General features: G+C 42.4%; 1 protein-coding gene across 1 annotated transcript in view; it reads right to left on the minus strand.

Moving 5' to 3' along the window:
* The window catches only part of ttyh2 (tweety family member 2), a 60,459-nt gene that overhangs the window by 2,408 nt on the left and 41,642 nt on the right, over positions 1-16,409 (minus strand). The window contains exons 6-13 of the mRNA XM_041963274.1: positions 11,696-11,768; positions 7,534-7,603; positions 7,312-7,367; positions 4,012-4,104; positions 3,801-3,893; positions 3,270-3,412; positions 1,724-1,909; positions 1,566-1,644 (exon numbers count right to left, since the gene is read on the minus strand). Coding sequence (XP_041819208.1) covers positions 1,566-1,644; positions 1,724-1,909; positions 3,270-3,412; positions 3,801-3,893; positions 4,012-4,104; positions 7,312-7,367; positions 7,534-7,603; positions 11,696-11,768 — 793 coding nt within the window. The remainder of the gene's footprint in view (positions 1-1,565; positions 1,645-1,723; positions 1,910-3,269; positions 3,413-3,800; positions 3,894-4,011; positions 4,105-7,311; positions 7,368-7,533; positions 7,604-11,695; positions 11,769-16,409) is intronic.

Genomic DNA, 16,409 nt, shown 5'->3' on the forward strand with positions numbered 1-16,409 from the left:
TATTCCTTAAACTCACACCTGCAGAACTGGCTCAAATCAATCAACATTTCGATCAATTGCATTAATAATGACTAAAACATCACTGCAAATCTGCCAACACCTGGATAAGATAAATTCTATAGCACTACACAACGCTTGGTGCTCAACACCTTGTGGCAGTACAAGCTATAGAATTGAATGACTGGAGCAGAAGTGCATGCACAGGGAGGCTAACTGTGAGGAAGTCCAAGGACATAACTGCAGTACCACCCTTTGACCGCCAGGGGCGGACAAACCCTCACTAACGATTCTGGAATGAGGACAAGAGGATGAGAGTTAAAAGCCATGCCAAACAGGAAAACTACACAGGAACCAAACAAAGTGACGTGAGGTGAGGGAGAGGTAAAAGAGATGCAACAGAGGATAAGTGAGGGAGTTAATCCTGAGGAAGAGTTTAAAAGACTTACTCGGTTTCTATACTGCTGAGAGTATATCTCCAAAAGTTGATTAAAAAAAAAGAGGAAATATCGAAATGAAAGATACAAACAAACATACACATGACAAACGAACAAACAAAAAATATATAAAAGAAGCTGTTAGCTGCAGACTGCTGCATGGCGCTGCACAGTTGTAGTCATGAGGGAGAATTTAATTATACATTACTTGCTGGTATTAATTAGGAAAGAAGTCATGAGACAAAGTACATCACATTCTTTTTGGTTAACTCAGGTTGGAACTTTAGGCTGAAGGTTAATGAGAATGATGATTGGCACAAGCAAACCTGATATATATATATTTTATCTACAAACTGCTAAACTACTACTAAAATACTGACATAAAAAGTAGAAATACATTTATCTTTGTTCCAATTTTGTGGATACAAATAAAGAGCAATTTATCAAAAGTATTTGGTTTGTATTACCTGATCTGATGCTCACAACCTTGTCTGAATTATCGTTTAAAAAGGTTACAAACACTGATCTAACGTAGATTAAATACCTGCACAGTGCAACGAACTGCTGTATTTCAGCACACACTTGCGCAGCATGTCATTTAAAGGCCGTGCCCCATGAAAATTTAATCCAAAATGTTTCTATTTTTGTCTCCATGATGTACAGTAACAGGAGACAAGTGGCCCAGAGGGAGGCGAATGTCTTCAATGAGGAAGAAAACCTTTAATGTCAACAGTGAGCGAGTTTGCGGGTTAAGACCCGTGTCACTCCCTCCTGGGAATTTGGCCTGAAGGAAACTAAATGATGTTCAGTTCATGATTAAATATTAACTACATTACTTCTCCTCTCCTTGCCTGAGTACTGTAAGTCAGCGTCCTGTACGTGGATGGAGGGCAGAAGAAGGCACCATATGCAGCTAGAGAGTTTTTCATTTTAGTTAGAAATCCTTAAAAAAGTTGATTTAAGAAAGGGTGTTAGATATGGTCCAACACTTTTCACAGTGAAAATATGAGTCAAATAGTCAGCAGTCATTTATAATAAAACAGTTTCCTGTGCTTTAGAGGCTAAATCTGTTTAGCTGCTCAGAGGGAAGTGACATCATAGGAAGGACTTGGCCTCTGGGACCCAACGCACCGACGGGGGCGGAGATCCTCGTCCAATCAGAGGCACGTTCTCGTACCGCGGATTTCCCCCAAACAGAGCTGTCTGGTTCCTGAGAGAGAATGAAAAGCTCGACTCAGATGCCGAAGGAATGGCAAACATGCGAAATGCAGAAATCATTATTCGCTCACATGTACTCGGACATGGGGGCGTTGGAGACCGCTGGGGCGGGCGGGTGGAGGCTGCTCTGGCTGCCCATGCTGCTGCTGTAGCTGCAGAAGCTGTGCATGTTGGTGAGGTTGGGGTTCTGAGAGCCTATCCTCCTCGCCCGCGGGTTGAATGGATCCTCCTCGTCGATGTCGTCATAATCTCGTTCTCTAGAGAAACATCAGCAGAAGAGGAGGGAGATGAGTGGCTTAAAGGAGGTGGCGTGGAGGAGGAGGTGTGAGGGATGAGGTGTGAGGTGAAAGGGACTGGTTTATCGTTGTTTGGCATGATTTGGCAGTGTCGCAGCTTCCTCTCTGAGTCATTACTTACAAATATTGTTATAATCAATGTGACTTACATGATTACACAAGATTATCTTGTTACCGCTGATGCCCGTGACAAATAAATGTCCATGAATCCACTGAGAAATCATGGGGACAAAAACGCCCCTCAGTGTATAGTTGCAGAACTTGCCTGAGAATCAGTCCGTTTTGAGGTTTTCTTCAGTATCAAAGTGATCCAGTGGTAATTTTCTTTACATCATTGGGTACATTGCACACAGGAGCTGCTAATAGCTAATTCGGCATACTTGAATGGTGCCAATTAGCCCTGATATTCCAAAATTTAGGACATAATTATTCCCAGAATAATAACAGGAGTGACTTTTTTTATGCAGTATCAATAATTTCTTTCCATCACCAAGTTGTCTCAGTTTTGTTGAACACCATGATAAAGTTTCTTTAGTACAGCATGAATATCATCTTAACATAGATTTGAAACTTTCTTGGCACATGTGATCCATCATAGCTGACATTTTACCACCTTTTTTTGGACAAATTTGTGTTATCGGCGTATGATAATACAGCTTGTGCTTTCTAGGATTCTGAGGTCAGCTGATAAGCTTTCTCAGGCTGAACTGTCAGGAAATCAAACCTAGAAAAGAGACACGGACACGGCGTCAAAGATAATGTGAATATTGTGGTTTCTTGCATTTATATCTAAAGTGTCAGCGTGCCTTGAAGAAAAGCGTTTACAAAACAGCCATTGCGTACACCTGCACACGTGATGATAATGTAACTGACAAAGACATAAAGGTGATAAACTGTTCATTGTGAAGCATTGCCTTTCTCCAACCAGTTTCCATTGTCATCATGTTATGCATTGTTTACTAAATAGGTCAAAAACAATGCCAGCCTGAACGACAGGAAATTAATCTAAAACTATAGTATGCATTGTAATATAAACAACAGTATTTTTAAATGGGTTAAAACATGCAGAATCAGTGTAATGGTCCTTTAAATGGATAATTAGTGATGTTTAAAATGAAAGGTGAGTTCACAAGAAGGAAGCACCTTGTGCCCACACAAGTGAATTTGTATTTGTGACAAAACATCTGGGAACTTGCACAATTGAAAAAATATTCACACACACATGCACCAGTTGGCTCATACAGTACGTGAGGCTGCATAGAGATGGCTGCGGGACGAGGAAATGAGGGCATGCAGGCATGCAAGCAGAGAACGAACTGACCTGCAGGCAATTTGTCTCCATGCCCTGGGAATGGCACACAGCATGACAGTGAAGGCACAGGCTGCCAGGGTGGAGAAGAGGCAGAGGTAGAGCATACCCTCCACCCCGTCATAGCACACCCCCACCATTGCATCCAGGTAGTCCTAGAGAGGTCAAACGCATAATATAACACAAACAAAAAGGCAGATGCACAAACAGTCTGCTTGACTCTCGCTGACATATTTGAATCTCCAGGAAGACACACAGTAACTGACATCTGTGCGGGATTCAGTGGGATGTTAAACATTATAAGTAAACTGCACTGCAGTCGTGAGCCACTCTGTGTAAGTTACACTGTGCAGGAAACTCAAATATACACCAGTGAGAAAACACAGTTTAGAAAAGTGGGGCCCCTAAGATTTCAAATTGTTTTTACTGTGCTCTCTTCACAGCTCCACTTTCAGTTTGATGCTGCAATCCTGTGTGGCCACTTACTCTCCTGTAAGACCTAGCTGTGCTGCTGTGATGCCAATTAGGATGCAGTGAACGAACCTTGTTGAGCCCCCTGCAGTCCAGCAGGGCGGTCAGCTGGTGCAGACTGGCCTCTGAGGAGTTGAGTAAGTGCTGGATGCCCAGTAGGTCTCTCTGTGGAGAGGTCATACAGCATGCAGTATCACTGAATAGCTCTTTATCTATTATGGGAAAAATCCTTCTAATGCTGCTTCTTAAATATTTTGACATAGCCTCTTGTTTGTGTGTGTACCTCAGCTGTAGGGAACAGAGGCACAGCAAACTGCAGCAGACCCTGGATCTGGATCTGCATGGTTGTCAGGGACCTCTGGAAGATGGTTAGAGGCTGCAAACAAGAAAGTTTGTAGTCACGCAGAGTAAAGAGCACACAAATGAAGAGTAAATACCGATCCTAATGGAAGTCTCAAAGGAGGCATTAGGATGAAAGAGCCAGCACACAGCAGACTTCTTGAAAACAAATGGATCAAAGCACAATAGTCTACATAAGAGATCTTATTTTCCTGTAATTTCATTTGTTTGATTCAATTTGATTTAAAAGGGACAATCCCGATGAATAAACAGCAAAAACAAGTGGGTCAGAGTTAGCCTGAAACGCTAATGAAAAACCTAATTAACAGAGGACGTTTGTCCCAAAGATAACACATATAAAGGATCATAGAACAGCATGTGAAGGACAAAAGACACCTAATACAACACAGGGCCAAAAAAGTGAGTGAAAATCATGAATTTGGTCGGGCAACCGAACAATTTACTTCACTGTAACTAGGAAAAAAATGAAGTTGAGAGAAATTGGTTTGTAGTCCGAAGGCTACTTCAACAATGTGTGTAACAGGTAATATAAGCAGTAAAACCTTAACTTTACACCTTTGTAGGGTCATTATCCCACCCCCAAAATCAGATACTGTACACCAGGCATGTCAAACTGATTCCATGAAGGGCCGTGTGGCTGCAGGTTTTAGTTCCAATCAAGGAGGAGCACACCAGGCTGGAATCAATTAATCAGCTGATCTCAGTCTTCAGCTGATCACTAAGTGATCCCTTGATGTTGACTGGTGTGCTCCTCCTTGGTCAGAACGAAAACCTGCAGCCACACGGCCCTTCATGGAATCAGTTTGACATACCTGCTGTACACAATGTAAAGGGCATCCAAGCTATGCTAGTTAGCTTTTAGCAGGACTGAATTACTAAGAGATGATGTTGGAGCATCAGAATTGATTTTAAGATACAGGAAGAAAAGGAAGAAGAAACTACAGTAGCTTCAGCTCAGGCTAGCAGGAGAGCAGTCACAGCTAGCTTCAGCTAAAGCTTATTTACTTCTATTTTTTTCTATTGTAAGCCACAGGTCAAAAAAGATTTTAGTCTTAGCTATTAGCAGACATACAACTACATTATTATAGATTTGTATGGCAGTAACTAATATAAAACATCCTGTTACCACATTCAAACATTGTGAGTCTGTCAGTGCGGTCGTGCAGGTTTATATTCTCACCAACAGGGGGCAAAACAGGCCTCCACAGTCAGGATAATATAAATGGATGATCACATTCTACCTGAGAGACAGCATCTTCTTCTTTAATTCACAGTCAAGAATTTACCATAAATGAATTAATCTGTCATATCTCCAAAGTAAAACTGTATCTTATCCAACCTAACAAGAGTAGCTTGGACACCCCCCCCCCCCTCCCCGGCCTGTGGCACAATGTTAAATTGAAACAGGATATGGTCAATTACCTCAACCATCCATAAATGTAATTGCTTTCCTTTGATCTGACTTTTTTTTTTTTTCTCTTCTGGATCTGCATGACTGTCCGTGGTCAAACTGCTGCCTGCTGCACAATCCAACAGCCTGATCAGATTTGGCTTTTTTATTTTAGCTTGGGTGAGCTTGTTCTGCGCCAAATAAAGTAGGGCAGAGAAAGTGGATGGAGGAGGGCAGCGAGAAAAGGAGAAGAGGATGACGGTGATAAGAATAGAAAAAGAGCTGTGGAAAGGAGACGGAGCTGACACGGGAGCGATGCCAACAGCGATGAAATACAAGGGCGCTGAGGGTCGAACTGCGGGGCACTGCTGTGGTTCAGGCTGAAAATACATCAGAGAGGGACATAAAGGAGAACGAGAGGAAGAGCTTGTATGTTTGCCAATCATTGTGAATTCCTGTATCTGCCAGCTTTGCCTGTGAACTTTGCACCTGTTGGGTATCCGTGTGGCGGAGAAAAGAGTGCTGACTTTGTTTACCAGGCGGGGTGACGGCTGTCTGCCCTCTGTTGCTGTGCTCTTGTTATCCTCGGGGCATGTCTACGAGAGCCAGATAATAAGATCTGAGATCCGCTGGGCCAGATCTTGCAGAAATTGACTTCACCGCTGACATGGAGTCAGTGAGGTGACCCACAGTCCCGACTCTCTGAGGAGTAACCTCACAGAACCTCCGACGAGAGGGACGAGGAAGGATTCTGCGTTTGTCTTGGCAGCTTTGTACCGTTTTGGCATGTTTTGGCTTGTTTCTGTGAAACATGTCAAATAACGAAGGACAGGGAAATAGAGAAAAATAGCGGCGACAGCCCTGGAGACAGTGTAAGGTTTTACCAGACAAGTGAGATGAAGTTCGGATGTTAAACAGACAGACGGGACTGAACAGAGAGAGAGAGATGAGGCTCGAGGGGCAGAGAAATGAGCCACTGATGCAGTAAATTACAGCCCAAAAGTAAGCAAAATGTGAATTGTTTTAAAAGTTTTAAAGAATCAAGGTTACATAAAACTATTTTTTTCAACAGCATTAAAATGACAATGGTTTAAATGATGTTCCTTCACACTGCCTTTTAGGGCCGGTTAACGACCATTAATTCACGATGTGTCTGCAGCTTCAAAAATGATCAAATCTGGGATTTAATGATTGGCCAGATTCTGAGGCCTGATGTGCTTTTCATCAGATCTTTCCTGATTTAAATCTGGAAACGGCAACAACTTCTTAGCATGCATGTCAGTACCATATTGTCATAAATTTAATCATTATAAAGCACTCATTAATGCCTTGTTCTGTATGGCCATATTCTACAACTACTAGGCCATTAACGTTAAGGGTTTTCCCTCAATAACCTCCTAATTACTGCTTATTGATAGCACGTAACAAATGAATTATAATCTTAATAACCTAACCCTAGGGTTAATTACCCCTAACTCCCAGAATAATCACTTTATAATGACTAATAAAGAGTCTCTATGCTATCACTATGCTGTGCCTTAATATAAAGTGTTACCCAGGAAACATTTCTAACATCTTAATAACTTTAACACTGATAAATGTATTTAACAGTGATGTATTGAGCACGGAGTCAGAACATAGTACGGGACTGTACAGGCTCAGATGCCAAAACTCATCCATCATCCTTTATTTATTTTGTTGACCTAAAATAAGTCAAATTTGAGCAGATCGAGTCGACGTCTAAACACGTAGACGTCTTATGACCTGCCGGCGCTTACTAGGTCACATTCAGCGACAGTGAGCCGGAGCTCTGCGAAGCGTCATGTTTCCTACCTGCTGGAAGGGGTTGGAGAGAGTCTGGTTGCAGTAAATGTAGTAATGAACAATATCTGAGAAAAAAACACAAACAGGAAGAAGAAGCCAATTAAATGCATTTCCAAACGTTGTTTTTTTACTTGACAAAATTGCAATAAATGTCATGGCAACAGCTTTATGCTCCCCTAATTACAACTCCATTAACGCAACATTATTCACATCATTCAGGCTGAAACTCACCAGCACCGATGATACCCTTTGTTTGGCTCAGGAGGTACTTGTCAGGGGACACGCAGAAATCACTCGTGCCCTGAAATAAAACAGGACGTGTGGAGAGAAAATAAAGAGTGAAAAGAATGAATGGTTCTTGAAATGAGGTTGAAAACAAAAATGCATAAAGAACCATTCAGAGAGGGAATGAATTAAATTGTCAAACACTAAGTACCTGCCATTAATAGTTCATCGACACTTTGAAAGTCTTCTCGACAAAGCTGAATAATAATGATGACTTTCATCTTTATCACTTTTTGACACAAAAGGGAAATGAAAGAGGACGGGCTTTTGTAATCCTCTTTAGCTTGTCTAGACGGGAAACTTTACTTTTCCATCCTGTCACTCACCACCACTTTTACTCCACAGTGCTAACAAGGAACCTGGCTTGGCAAAAATAACACAAGTGGGGATCGGTGGGCTCCTCCGAACTGTGCTGCCTGAATGTTAAACGTCCCCTGGGCTCAGGACAAACACACTGCGTGTAGCTTAACCTCCTCTGGGGGGGTGCGCTAATGAGCCCTGCGCACAGATGAGATAAAGCAAGCCGAGTTCCTCTGCAAACCCGAGCTAGTTTGTTAGAGACGAGGGACGCCGGGGAGCTGTGCAATTCAGGAGCAACTTTTTTAGAATTCCTGAAGGGAAAACAATGATTCACTGAGACTGCAGAGTTCTGATTACCTGCTGTCTGTAATTAAGAGCTCCGTGAAGGGCTGCATTCATTATGCATTCATTTATGGAGAAATAAGGCACAAATGTAACTGTAGCCTACACACACACACAGTGTGAACATTCACATGCAGACACACAAACAACTGCAGCCAGTCAAGCATCTGACACACACGCCTGTCAGCATAGACTGCAGCCACACAGAAAGATCCTCAGAAAGACAAACAAATGCACCGTCTCCACACGAATGCACCACACTAGCATGCAGGTTTGCTGGTCAGACGCCTTTAGAGCGCAGCAACAGAACTCCTTCTCATTTAAAGTGGGACACAGCGGTCCGGCTGCAGTGGAAAATACATTATCACAAGTTCAACCCTCAGTCAGGTCGGCCAGAACGAAGAAAGCATTTAAAGGATTTTCACACATTTTCAGGTGGCAGCAGCACGTTTGGGCTATGTGACGGCTAAGTGGCCGCCACTGCTGGCACGTTCTCCATGCTTAGACACAAGTTCCCCACAGGTGCTCCTGTTCCCCTCAACGGTCCAAAACCATTAGAGTCAGAGGATGTGGAGAGACGCCCACAGGTGTGAATTTCGATTTATTTTAGCCATGCAACGGACTGATGACCTGTCCAGTGTTTGCTACAGTCTGCAGCCTGTGTAAGCCCCCGAAAATGACTGAGTGGGAAGGAAAATGGATGACTGCTGTTAATATTACATCAAGTCAAGAGTCTGACTTAAACCATTACTGAAAAAAGAGGAAAGTCATAAGAAATTTGAGCTTGAACTGAAGCGAAATCTTTCAAAGTAACTCTAAACACCACATTAGAGTTATGCTTTCTTGCACAGAATATCTTTGGGTTTTAACCTACGAGCGTGACGACATCACCTCAGGCTCTGCTTTTTTTCCAGGACCTACAGGCTAAATGATTGAGTGAAAACAGCCTAACAGAGAGTGATGTACAACCCCGATGCTTCGCCTCAGCGTCTGTATTTCTGCAAATATACAGAATGTTTATTCTGAATCTGACGATGCACGCTTCAGTCGTTCACATGCAAGGATGGGGTGAGTGACACACGTGACTGTATATAGAGCATTACTACATGGGCTCAGGAACACTTCGTACTGTCACAACTGTAACTGTAAGTTGTTTGCTTGCAAATGATTGCGTCCTGTTTTTATTTACGTTTTACACAGCAGCCCTACTGTTTCGGAATCAGAGTTGTATAACGGCTCAAAATGTGTCATTCGTTATTCAGAGCATTGCAGACTGTACTGAGTCAGAGAGCAGTATAACACACACACACACACACACACACACACACACACAAACGTTATAACCTTCACGCAAGCAGGTTACACACACTCCTGCACCACCAGTTTTTGGTGGTGCAACAAATCCCCACATACACAAACAACCACACATACGCTGGCCTGCATCACTCACACTAACACATATCTGAGAGGACACATACACACACACACACACACACACACACACACACACGAGCACGCACGCACACATTCATTCACACGAATGATGTCTGAAGGAGCCCCTGAAGATCGTTCATGTAATTGCTTGCTTCACAGCCATTTGTATCCCTGCCTGAGCAATTACCCGGCCTTTTTACACGCCGCTGATGTTTGCTCTCTGGCAGAGAAAAGGCAGAGCAGACGTCAACCATACAGTCCAGTCAGGGTCAGCCTCGGCCAAACGCCACGTAACAGACAGGTTGCATAACGGGCCGACGTAAATGCCACGATTTTGCAACAGAGGAGAAAATGTGAGAGTGATTTCTGTTAAGCCGCATCGTTTGTCAAGCGGAGGTGTGGAACAAAGGGAGAAGAAACACCTTGAAGCCAAATGACAGCTACCTTTGGCGTAGAGTGAAATATCTCCACAGATGTCTCCAGATCGTGATGACGTTTGGTTTGGATATTCATGGTCTCATGATGATCAATTCCAATTATTATGATGACCCCAAGTTAGGTCAAAATCTTCCCTCAACAAACACTTAACAAAACCATTGAAGAATCCTGAAGGCTGCAGATATCAAGGTCCCCAAAAGATGGATGAGTCGTTATATGTTATTTTCCTGACCTACCACAAAATGTATTTCATGCTCCTTAAAGGGCCATCCTCAGCCCCAAGTCTCAACTTTTTACTGAACATATGAACATTAATGTTACCCAAAGAAGCAACCCCTTTTGACTTCCTTTCCTACAGCAGGATCTGTAGTTTCACATTTCCACCTGCACACAACATACTGAGCAGGTGGAGCAGACTAACTGAGCTGTAAATCATCTATATGTTTGCTGAAAAGTTCTGTAATGTGCAGTGCATTGAACGCTGCACGCCTTTCTTCCTCCGTGTGGTATCACAAGGAACCCACCATCAAACGAGCGAATGCAGACCACAGAGAGGGGAGACGTGTAAAGGAGACATTAAACTGGTAGATGAAAAGGGAAGCTGAAACCAGACTAATGTGTTGTAACTGATCCACCTCCTGCTGCTTTCTACCCGATGCTCATTATCTACAACGTAAAATCACACATGTTCACAGTCCTCCGCAGCCTGGAGTCAACACAACATTCGACAACAAACCTGAGAAAAATAGCACACACGCCTGAGGCAGGTGAGTCAAACCCCAGCGCTCATCCATCTGATCTTTCAAACGTATCTCTCTATCTTCATGTCACTCCGAATTCTTACCCTCTAGGTCATTTTTTTTTGTGTGGGACCGTAATAGAGCAAAACACTGCAGTTATTCACCTATTCAGCATAATAGGCTTTGAAAGCTGCAACTGGATTCCTGTTATCATAATCTGTGACTTTGAATCAAGTTATTCAGGCTTGTATAATGATGCTGACAAGGTGTGGATTTGGGATTTTGCTCTTTTGCTGGTCTATTTTTGGCAGTGTGACGTTTGATGGCAGAGATCAAAAGCGTACGAGGTGACAGAAAGACAAACTGAGATCAGAGGAATTTGAGATTGGGCAGCGAGAACATGCTAAAACCTTTTTAGGTGACGCTGCATGGCTGTAATGTGTTTCTAGCTCACGCATATTTTACCCAAGGACCCTTGATTAGCAGCAACGCAGCTAATGCATGCAATCATTTGGATGAGAAGGTTTGATGCAAATGTAACAAACTGCAGCTGCATCCTATGTTAACGGTTCGGTAAAAAAGGTGCACATGTGTCTCTGAGACAGTTGTTTCCCATCCTTTTTCCATTTTTAGATGCATTCATAAATAAATGCAGGTGTATATGCATAAGCGCATTTTATAATCATCTTGTCTCCCGTACCCTCACTCACTGAAAGACATTTTTCGAGTGCACTGTGCGTGTAGTTAAAGCCATTTGTCACCACTGTCAGCTATGACAAGAATTGATTGCATGTAAGTGCATGCAAGTTTATATTGGGGTAAGCAGGGGGTGTTGACACAGCAAAGCAGCTCACCACAGCAGTGGCCAGGTCAGCTCCCAGAGAAGTCCAGCTCAGGACCAGCGTCAGCACTCCAAACACCATCATCCTGCAGGGGCACAAGGCAACAGCAAGGTCAAAGTGCAGCTCAGTACAATACTAACGCAATGTCCTAGCAAAACTTGGCATTCATCCACATGAAGTAAAGCCCAACACAGCGATTAATGATTTACACCTCTTGTCCCACTTTGCAGTAAGTTCTTGTAAAGCACCTTTCATATGTGCCAAGTGAGTGCTTCACATAGAAGAGACAGAATGGACATAAAAACAGATGTGTGTAAAATAAGATGTAGAATAAAATCTGCTTGATAATGATAATAAGGATGGAAATGAAAATAAAGATAATGCATAAAACCACGGAATAAAATAATAAAATATCGGTAAAAACAGATAACACAGAATGCATAAAATCTATAAAATACAACATTTTAAAAGAAGTGCAGCAGTGCATAAACACAAGGCAAAGCACAGAAGTTTCAGACCTGTATCAGGAAGTCATAGCTAGTTAAAGTATCAAGTGAACAGGTACGTTTTTAGCTTTCTTTTGAACATATTCAGTGAGATGCTTCCCTGATATCTATAGGCAGTTTGTTCCAGATCTTTGGCCCCAACAGACAAAGGCTGCATTCCCAATTTTCTTTCGACTGCTGCTGGAAACCTCCAGTAGACCAGCAGCAGATGATCACAGTGTTCTTGAAGGCAAATAATAAATGAGGGAGTTAGGAATGTAGTTTGGTCCTATAGCACAGTGGTCCCCAACCTTTTCTGTACGATGGCCCAGTTTAATGTCTGACAATATTTTCATGGCCCAGTCAAAAGGTGTAGCAGATAAAAACAAAATAAAATGATAAGATCGGCATTAAAAACTGTGATATTTTCTCTTTAATAATAATAATAACAATAATAATGAAGGTAAATCCACTTTTTAATCATGTCAAGAGGACCTGGCTGCAGACTGGCACTGTCAGGCACCTCCACTGTCAGTACGGGAAATCATGTGATACATTTCAAAATAAAATTGCGAGGGCACTTCCGGTAGCATCGCTTTTCTCACTAATGCATTCATTAGATGGATGTATATATTATTCTGTACTGTGTACAGTTAAAAAATCCTACACTTTATTTTAGTTTTATTTAAGACTCGAAAAATAAATCAAACAAATTATGTGAAAAAAAAAAATAATGGAAATTATTTTTTCTTTCTGTGCGGCCAAGTACCAAATGACCCACGGCCCACTAGTGGCTTTGAATACAAGGAAGAGGACCTTAAGATAGACCTACGGTCCACCTCACGGCGTTCTCCATCTGGACCTGACAATCTGATTGTCGGGAAACTGGGAGAGGACCTAGAGCTCGTCATTTAAAGCTGCATTCATTGATTTTTTGGCCACTTGGTGGCAGCGAAAACAATTTGGAAACAGAATACCGACATTTAATCACCTTTTAAGCTGATATGGCAAACTTGTTAGCAAACAGATGATTATTTATAGATAAGAAGCAACATTAATATTCATCTGAAGTTGTGTGTGTGTTCACCGAGTGAATGTAAATCCAACATTCTCTCTCTTTTAGCTCTATTTTGCTCTCCACCAACACAAAAATATTTGAGTCATTTTAGCTGCTAAATGCTTCTCTATGTTCACCGGTTAGCCGCTAACTTTGCCTGCCCTTTGTGTGGTACTGAGCAGGTAGTAAACAGTGGTTTTATTCAAGCCATTTCAGAGAAAAAAGCTGCCTGCAGCTGCCAGAAAAGACACTGACGAGAGTGGTGAGTGAACCGAAACAGCAAATTACAAGCTGGGAAAATCAAAACAACATGTTATTAAGCTCCATAGAGCAGAAGAAAACTGCAGAATTGGATGATAATTCTCTGTGGGTTCATCACCACCAGCAATTCCTTTCAAATCAAGCAGTCATGTGATCCAATTCTAATATAAAAGTGTAATTATAGGAGCTTTAAGTTTGTCTTTTCATAAGCGTGATGTGGAAATAACATGCCATAAAATGCAAGACAAAATCTAGAATATATACAGATAATAAATGTGTGGACAATCTCAAAACTAAAGCAAAAAAGGGGAATTTTGCTAATATAGTTATCAGCAGCCTACAGAAGAAGTACAGTGACGCAAATGGGAGTTATTTTCACAACAGCTTCTGCTATTGAAAGGAAACGGCGTGAGCCCTGAGGGCCAGGCGTGGTGATCTCATTGGCCTGCCATCAACAGAAACAGTCAGAGGTCATGTTTATTTCTGTGGGAGTTGATTCTGCAGCCTCGACATACAGCTGCAGCGCGGCGGCTTTATGAACCGAGGAACGAGCATATCCGCTCCGCAGGCCCCCATTCGATTACAGCCCCCAGGGTGGATGGCTGCTCCCTGCACCCACGAGGACATAAAAATGTGGTTTTGTTTTGCAGCGGGCTCCCTCCCTGATGATCTCACGGTATCAGAAAATGACATCAGAGACACGTGGCAATGGAGGGAGACAGATGGTCTGTGTGCATACAATAAGACAGATCAATACCCATTAAAGGTCCTATCATAGATCAGCTCTTGTTTGGTGAAATAATCTCCAGAAAATCCAATAAGCTCCCGCTTTGAACACACTCTTCCTCATATTTCCCTTACACCGTGTCACACTCGTGTTTGAATGTAAGCACGCATGTCCAGGCGCCGTCCATCTTTGAACACTCTCCAGCTCCCTGGGTAAGCCAATTCACAATGTGCTGAGAAGAGACAAGCTCCCAACCCTGAACTTACAAGCCACCACTTGTCCGGACTCATTCTTCCTTTATCTTCTTTTCCCAGTTCTTTACTCTCTCTATTCCCTCACCCCCACTCCCCCCTATCTTTCCCCTGCCTTCTGCCTCCCTCTTTATCAGTTCTTCACTCTTGCAGTCTGTCTCCTTCCTTCTCTCAGGCCTCACAAGCCCCGACACTTAGCAATGAAACAGATAGGAACGAAGGCAAAGCTTCGCTGGTCCTTATCTTGATTTTAAAATTGGAAAGCAAAAATTGTTCTACTGGCTTACTGGTTCGTTGTGGTTTACCACAGTAACCGCTGTATGAGTCTGTGTATGGTTGCATACAGAAGCCTGTTTGAGAACATACACAAGCCCTGCATGTTTCTGAACATTGTTTTTTTTTTTCTTGCCAATTTTGTGTGTTTATTACTTGTCTGTGCACACACACATATGTCTACAGTGGTGGTTCCCAGCCTAACTGATCTGCCAAAGCGGTCCCAAGATAAATCTGAGGGCTCACAGGACGATCAAAGGGATAAGATGTTTTTGCTTGTGAAAATCTGAGTACTTTCACATCATTAGGCTTCTAAAAATCTGAGCAGGAAAAATCCCTCTTTGGTTAAACTGGTCACAGCTTTAGTCCACAGCTGAGGCCGTCATGAGGGGCGCGAGCACACATTGCTTTGTCTTAAAAGGTCATGAGCCAAAAAGGTTGTGAGCCACTGGCCGACGTGTCTGCCAGCCCATGTCTATTTGACAGTTTGTTGTTGTAGGGTTTGTGATACCGGGCTGCTTGAGCTTCTTCACTGCGACACTGGATGAATGGACAAATGGGAGAAATGCCCTCTCCCATCCAAACCAAGCCGGACTGTATTCAGTTATGTGCTCTGGTGGGCAGAGGGGATTCACTGAGCTACACAGAATAGCAGGAAATCGGGTGTAAACTTGATGCAAAGCACGTCAAGTGAAGAAGTCTCAGAGGCCAACGAGCAGGGCAAACACACCCACCAGGATGAGGTCGAGTCACTTTGAATTAAATCAGAGGAACTGAAAAAATGGAAATCGCTGGTCACACTTCATATAACCGTACACATATTCATTAGCAAGTTGCTTATTAGCATGCATTTTAATAGGGTCAGGATTAGGGTTATCAAGATAAAAATTCATGTACAACAACTTCCTTACTTACTATCAACAAGCAGTAATTAGAAAACTTAGTTAATAGCATAGTAGTCGTAGGATATGATCATGCAGAATAAGACATTAATGAGTATTTTATAATGACCAATATGCTGCTAAAATGCATGCTAGTTAGCAAAAAGTTAATGGTGGATATATGTACCTTAATATAAAGTGAGACCAAATCTTTTGATTTCAACGGACGTTATATCCAGTCTATACAAAATATAGGAGAAGTGATGGCTCTATACACCATTTTACAGACCATTATTATACTGTACGTGTCAATAAAAGCCGACTGAAATGAATGAATGCTGGAGACATGCAAACATACTGCCAATGGCAATTAGCTTGTCATGATAATAACATTGTTCCCTCAAGTTCTTACTTTAGCAGAGACCATTGGCGACAAACAGAGGGCGCACATCATTATATTGTGTTTATGAGCAAATCATAACAACTTCCTCACAGGCTGTGACTCTGATTTGCAGGATTTGTTAACTATTAAGTAACACTGGACATTAGTGTGTTTGGCACAGTTGTTCGTGGTTTGTGTGCTGACCATATATTGACCATATGTTTACTAGACGTAATTGCATCCTTGTATTATCACTCTAGAACGCTGTGCAATCTCTTCAAAGTTTGAATCGTTGCAGTTTTAATAAATCATCAAAAACCTTCCCTTCATCCTTCTTTCTTCATGTCAACAACCTGCTGTGACCTGGATTCACAGCTACTCGACTGTGGCCCTTCCTTTCCTGCTGACT

The sequence above is a fragment of the Chelmon rostratus genome, chromosome 21 (assembly GCF_017976325.1).
Source record: "Chelmon rostratus isolate fCheRos1 chromosome 21, fCheRos1.pri, whole genome shotgun sequence".
Lineage (NCBI taxonomy): Eukaryota > Metazoa > Chordata > Actinopteri > Chaetodontiformes > Chaetodontidae > Chelmon > Chelmon rostratus.